The 6,636-nt window shown below is 48.5% G+C and overlaps 1 protein-coding gene across 39 annotated transcripts; it reads left to right on the top strand.

The window, feature by feature from the left end:
• Nucleotides 1-392: 392 nt before the first annotated feature.
• On the top strand, nucleotides 393-5,003 carry ARMCX2 (armadillo repeat containing X-linked 2). Of its 39 annotated transcripts, none has more exons than XM_063634616.1 (6): nucleotides 402-544; nucleotides 768-883; nucleotides 1,151-1,224; nucleotides 1,731-1,808; nucleotides 2,158-2,230; nucleotides 2,588-5,003. In XM_063634616.1, exon 6 carries the CDS (start codon nucleotides 2,696-2,698, stop codon nucleotides 4,592-4,594), a length of 1,899 nt encoding a protein of 632 aa, XP_063490686.1. In that variant the 5' UTR covers nucleotides 402-544; nucleotides 768-883; nucleotides 1,151-1,224; nucleotides 1,731-1,808; nucleotides 2,158-2,230; nucleotides 2,588-2,695; the 3' UTR covers nucleotides 4,595-5,003. The 39 variants fall into 39 exon arrangements, with proteins under 39 accessions (XP_063490703.1, XP_063490709.1, XP_063490702.1 ...); XM_055268316.2 differs by having other exon boundaries at nucleotides 423-544; nucleotides 801-883; XM_063634630.1 differs by having other exon boundaries at nucleotides 427-544; nucleotides 801-883; nucleotides 1,731-1,838.
• Nucleotides 5,004-6,636: the final 1,633 nt, after the last annotated feature.

The following is a 6,636-nucleotide window of genomic DNA, read 5'->3' as shown; positions in this document are numbered from 1 at the left end:
TGTCTCCTTTCTGACACTCTGCCCCTTAGCTATACTGGAACAGGGAGTCAACTGCAAGGAAAATCCTGGGGACTAGGGGCTGAGGAACTAGAGGTGGAGCGATGGAAGAGTGTCCAGTAGCCCAGGAAAGGATGAAACAATTCCCCAACAAAAAAGTAAAAATTTTCAATAGCCCTCCGAGAAGATGCAGCCCCTCCCACGTAACCAGAGAAAGGCAAATTCTGAAAGCAAGGAGAAGGGGCTACTTTAGGCCTCCAGGACTACAAAGACAAAAAAATGAGTGACAGGACCTGATGTGGTGGGGTGAGATGGGAATGGAAGTAAAGGAGGGGGCTCGTACTCTTGGTGGGAGTGGAAATTGGGGACCTAAGCTTACTGGCGATGCAGCCCTCACGTGACCAGGAGCTGACGTGGGCAAAGGTACTTAAAGCCCTGACCGTCGTTCTCCGTCCTCCTCTGGGTACCAACTCTATTGCGCAGCTCGCTGCCCTGCGTTTAACCCAGGCGAGGAGGAGGAGGAGAAAATTCCCCCAGATTCGGGCAGGTGGGTGTGAGGGTGGGCACAGTCTGGGACCCCTGAATAGGGGTAATCTAGGGATGCGGGAGTCGGAGGCCGCGGGTGCCTCGGTCTCCCCCACTCCTGGCCGGCTTTCCAGACCTGAGGTGCTCAAACGCGGCTCATTGTGGTGGGCGGCGGGGAAAGGGGGAGGGGGAAACGAAAAGACTTTTGATAGGCTTTACGAAGAATCCGCTTACTTCCTTTCCAGCCAGTGCTCTTTGGTTTTGTTTATAACATTCAGGCCCGCACCCCACATCCCATCCTGTTTTGAGAGGAGAAGGGAAGAGAAATAAACGTGGCAGCGCATAGAAGGCCAGCAGGGAGGTTGGGAAAGGGTAACCAGGAGGCGGGGGTGGGGCATGCAATTTGGTAACAATCTGGGCTGTACACTCCCACCCTGACTTTCCCCACCACCGCACCCGCACCCTCCCATCCCCCAGCCGACCCTCTGTGCTTTGGGAGTGCTGGGAAATGAGTGTACCAGCTGCTGTTGGAGAGGTGGCGGGTTTGGCGCTGTCTGGGCTTCACGGGAGGTTGGGGCGGGGGGGACCCTGAGAGAATCTGGTATTAAACCGCCTTGTTAACTCGCAGACTGCTTTCCAGACACCTCCGGCCCACACAGCCGTTCACCCCCCCGTCTTTTCAGTCCTGGAAAAGGAACTCGGGTATGCAGGCGGGAGAAATGGCGGTTGTTGGGGGGATTTGTGGGAAGTGGGAGGTAGAGCCCATAGCAGAGAAATCGTGGAAAATCTCGACCCTGAACCCGAAAAGGCAGACGTTGAGGCCCCTCTTCTGCAGGCTAACGCTAGGCCTAGGGGCTGGGGAGCGAAAGACGGGTGATCCTGGGAGGGGAACACTGAATTGTTTGGCAGGAGTCCCCCATACCGCGTCCCATCCAGCTTTTGTTGCACCCTCGCCCCGCTCCCCTCCTGCTTCGTTGCAGGAGAAGGGGTGTGGCGGTGTGTCCCGGAGAAATGGCGGACGGGGGCGGGGCAAAGCGGAAGGAGGGATTGAGTGCCTGGGGAGCCTGCGCAGGAGGAGGATTGAGGTGGGAGGGGTGGGGTGAGAAGAGTTGAAGGAATTGAGAGGTAGAATCCTTTGACATTCTGCTGTGCAAACACGAAAAGGCAGTTACTGAGACTCTTGTCCTGGATGCTGATCCATCCACCAGGCTTTCATTGTCTAACGTCGACAGTCTATATTTCTGCTCTTCAGTCTGTCCTTAGGATGAAGCTCTAACTGAACCGAAGTAAGGAGAAACAGCCTTGAATCTTTGGGGGTCAGTGCTAGGGTTGGAATTGTCTGGGGCCCCCTGGTATGGGTGTGGCAGAGACAAGAGTAGAGTGTGGGACCAGAGGCTCCTCCTGCATCTTCTCTCTTTTAATTTCAAAGACACCCCTGCCCCGGGCCCTTTCTTTTTGGTGCAGAGAAAGAGGCGTGGCATCTGCCTTAGTTAATATTTGGGGGAGGAGAGGCTGAAGAGGAAAAGAGGATCCCTGAGAGGGGCAAAACTTTTGACCCACAGGGGTCCAAATCAGGAAAAGAACCAGAATTCGTCCACCAAAGGCTCAAAAACGCCCTTTCTGATCTGTCCTCAGGTCTGTCTTCCTTTTGGGCTCTGTGCAACTGCAGCTACAGTGGAAAAAAACAAACTGCTCTTGATCCCAGAAGGTTGGTATGTGCATGAGCACCATCTAAGGACCTTAGGGGTAGGGGATGGGGCATCATAGCAGAATCTGAGATCTCTACTGTTTTTCCAGCTCTCTACCAGCTTTACTGATGTCTGTACTGCCTGTCGTCCTTCCATTTAGATGCTGGAAGTTGTAGGCATTGGCAGAGCAGGCTAAGGTTGAAGATGTAGAAAACGTTAAACTAGGTCTGTGAATCAGCAGACACAGGCCTTGACACCTGTGTCTGGGTGCTAGCCCGCCGACCAAGCATTGTGTCCCTAAACTCTTCTCTAAGTAGAACTGGTTAGACACGAAGTGAGCCAGAGCCCTAAGCCTCGTTTTTATCCTTTACCCCTAGGCCCTGCCTAAGCCTAAACTGAAGAGTCTCACCCGGACGAGCAGGCATCCCTTAACGTTAAGCAAGCCAGTTCCACGCCCTGGATCAGTGAATAACCCCAGCTGCACCATGAGCCGCGTTCGGGATGCTGGCTGTGTAGCGGCGGGGATAGTGATAGGGGCTGGTGCCTGGTACTGTGTCTACAAATACACCAGGGGGAGAGACCAGACCAAGAAAAGAATGGCCAAGCCCAAAAACCGGGCTGTGACTGGGACTGGAGCCAGGGCTAGAGCTGGGCTAAGAGCCGGATTCACAATCGACCTTGGGTCAGGATTCAGTCCCCCAACCCCTGTCCGCGCTGAAGCAGAGGACAGGGCCCAGGATGAAGCCTCTGCTCTGGACACAGTTGGAGCTGAGGCAGTGGCCCCAGCTGCATCCAGCGCTGAGGCTCAGAGTGGGGCAGGCAGTCAGGCCCAAAAGGCAGATGGAGCCGGGGTTGGGCCTAAGGCCGAATCAGTAATTGGGGCTGCAATGGCTTCTACAATACCACCACCTCCCGGGGTGACAGAGGCCCTTGGGGTTGCAGAAGCCCCTGCAACGGCAGGGGCTCCCAAAGTGGCAGAATCTCCCAGAGAAGCGGAGACTTCCAGGGCAGCGGTGCCTCCTGGGACAGTGGTGCCTACCGAAGTGGCAGCACCCACTGAGGTGACCGAGAATCCTGGGGTAGCAGCACCTACCAAGGTAGCTGAAGCTCCCGGGGTGGCATCACCTACCGAGGCAGCTGAGGCTCCTGTGCCCGCAACGCCTACTGGGGCTGCAGCACCTACTGGGGCTGCAGAGTCTCCTGGAACTTCTGGTTCCCCTAGAACAGCGGAGGTTCCTGGAACATCAGCTGCCAAGAAAGCAACCCCTGGGGCTCACACTGGGGCTATACCTAAAGCCACAGCAGCGACTGGAGCGGTACCCAAAGGTGGAGCCAAGGGTGTAACCAGGTCCCGGAATGGGGGCAAGGGCAAGGGCAAGAAAAGCAAGGTTGAAGTAGACGAACTGGGGATGGGCTTCCGTCCTGGAGATGGGGCTGCAGCAGCTGCTGCAGCCTCTGCTAATGGTGGACAGGCTTTCCTGGCAGAGGTCCCTGATTCTGAGGAAGGGGAGTCCGGGTGGACTGACACAGAGTCAGATTCAGACTCTGAGCCCGAGACCCAGCGCAGAGGGAGGGGAAGAAGACCCGTTGCCATGCAGAAGCGCCCCTTTCCTTATGAAATTGATGAGATTCTGGGTGTCCGCGATCTCAGGAAGGTCCTTGCCTTGCTTCAGAAATCTGATGATCCTTTCATCCAACAGGTAGCTTTGCTCACTCTGAGCAACAATGCCAATTATTCATGCAATCAAGAGACAATCCGCAAATTGGGAGGCCTCCCAATTATTGCAAACATGATCAACAAAACTGATCCCCACATTAAGGAAAAAGCCTTAATGGCCATGAATAACCTGAGTGAGAATTATGAAAATCAGGGCCGGCTTCAGGTGTACATGAATAAAGTGATGGATGATATCATGGCCTCTAACCTGAACTCAGCAGTTCAAGTAGTTGGACTAAAATTTCTAACAAACATGACTATTACTAATGACTACCAACACCTGCTTGTCAATTCCATTGCAAACTTTTTCCGTTTGCTATCTCAGGGAGGTGGAAAAATCAAGGTGGAGATTTTGAAAATACTATCGAATTTTGCTGAAAATCCAGATATGTTGAAGAAACTTCTCAGTACCCAAGTGCCAGCATCATTTAGTTCCCTCTATAATTCTTACGTGGAATCAGAAATCCTTATTAATGCCCTTACTCTATTTGAGATTATCTATGACAATCTCAGAGCAGAAGTGTTTAACTATAGAGAATTCAATAAAGGTTCCCTTTTTTACTTATGCACTACATCTGGAGTGTGTGTGAAGAAAATTAGAGCCTTAGCAAATCACCATGACCTCTTAGTGAAAGTGAAAGTTATAAAACTAGTGAACAAATTCTGATTGGTTTTGTACCGTCAAAAGACTTGAAGAAATTTCATGATTTTGCAGTGTGGAAGCATTGAAAATTGAAAGTGACTGCTTTTCCACTTGCTCATATAGTAAAGGGATCCTTTCAGCTGCCAGTGTTGAATAATGTATCATCCAGAGTGATGTTATCTGTGACAGTCACCAGCTTTAAGCTGAACCATTTTATGAATACCAAATAAATAGACCTCTTGTACTGAAAACATATTTGTGACTTTAATCGTGCTGCTTGGATAGAAATATTTTTACTGGTTCTTCTGAATTGACAGTAAACCTGTCCATTATGAATGGCCTACTGTTCTATTATTTGTTTTGACTTGAATTTATCCACCAAAGACTTCATTTGTGTATCATCAATAAAGTTGTATGTTTCAACTGACAAAAAGTCGTTCTAATGCTTGAATTTAAAACCCAGATGGAGAGATAAGGTACATAAATACAAAAGGATATATACAAAGTTCTATGAAAAATAATAATAAATACAAAAGGATTACTAACAGTACCTGGGCATATGCTCTTTGTCAAATATACACTATCTGTTTAAATGAAGCAGAGGTTGCTGAGAAAGCTTCAAGGAGGAAGGGCGCATTTAAGCTGAGCCCTGAAGGACAACATAGAAGGGCATTCCAGGAGGGGGAAATGCTTTGGAGAAAGGCATGGTAGTGAGAAATCTGTGCCTGTGATAGGAAGGTAACCAATTTGCTTGGAATGGAAGCCATGGGAAGAGGAATGATGAGAGATAAATGTGAAAATTCAGAGTGAGGAAAGTTTGAGGAAGATTCTGAACCCCAAGCCAAAATATTGAAATAAAACCCTGTCATATTATGCAAGTCGCTGAACATTTTTGACTAAAGGAAAAATAATCTGGTGGCAATATTAAAGATGGATTGGAGCTATGTTGGAGACTGGACATTTGTTAGAAAGTTATAATAAGCCAAGCAAGAGATGATGAGGGGTGAAGTGGGATGGTGACTAAGGTAACTGTTAGTGTATGATGATAGTAAGAGACAAAACAAGAAGGACGAAGATCTGCTGCCTGACGCTTGTCTGTGGATCAACAAAGCTGGAGGATTGTATAACCTCATGCTGGTCCTGACAGGGAAGAGCCCTCTTTGGGGGGCAACTGTGGAGACAGCACAATGACAAAGTGAGTCACCATTTGGGATGAGAAAAAAGCAGTGTGGCAGAAAGAGTGACTCTTGGCACAGAGCAGTGGTTGGCTTCCTAGGGTTAGAGGTTTAGGTCTGCCATCTTTTAGAAGAGGGACAGTGGTGAGGCCTTGATGGGAGTCCCCATCCTCACTCCGAAGTTCACTTATGAGCAGGTATACCTTCCTCCCTGACCCACTGAAGCAATTAGAAAGTGGGAGGGTCCAAGAGATTTTTCCAAACCCAGCCTGCTTTCCTGACACCCTTTATGGTTGACAACAGTATATTGTATACTTAAAAATTTCAGAAACAGTAGATGTTAAGTGTTCTAACCACAAAAGATAGCTATATGGGGCAAATGCGTATGTTAATTAGCTTGCTTTAGCCATTCCACAATGTATACATATATCAAAATATCATGTTTACCCCTAAATATATACAATTCTTATTTGTCTATTAAAAATACATTTTTTAAAAACTGTGATATACTTCTATATTGGCATGAAAAGACATTAACTACATGTAAAGGCCTGTTGCATCAGTCAAAAAGTCCACACAATTAAAACTGGGTGAAAATTCTTTCACATGTTTATTATATACATCCCTGTGTATTTTTTTCATAAAATTGGAATCATATTGTATGATAGTGGTTCTCAATGTGTAGTCCATGGACTACTGCAGGTCCCTGAAACAGTAAGGTCAAAACTATTTTCAAAACAATAGTAACATGTTATTTGCTGTTTTCACCGAGTTGACATTTGCACTGATGGTGCAAAAGTATTGGTGGGTAAAACTGCTGGTGCCTTAGCATGGATTAAGGCAGTGTCCCCATACTATACTAGTAGTGATTGCATTCTTTAGAACCACACG

This window comes from Symphalangus syndactylus, chromosome X, assembly GCF_028878055.3.
Source record: "Symphalangus syndactylus isolate Jambi chromosome X, NHGRI_mSymSyn1-v2.1_pri, whole genome shotgun sequence".
NCBI classification, from domain to species: Eukaryota; Metazoa; Chordata; class Mammalia; order Primates; family Hylobatidae; genus Symphalangus; species Symphalangus syndactylus.
Note: the sequence above shows the minus strand (reverse complement) of the source record. Positions and strands in the feature narration are given on the sequence as shown.

Coding starts and splice junctions, on each gene's coding strand:
- ARMCX2 (XM_063634633.1), top strand. CDS start 2,696: ATGAGCCGCGTTCGGGATGCTGGCTGTGTAGCGGCGGGGATAGTGATA.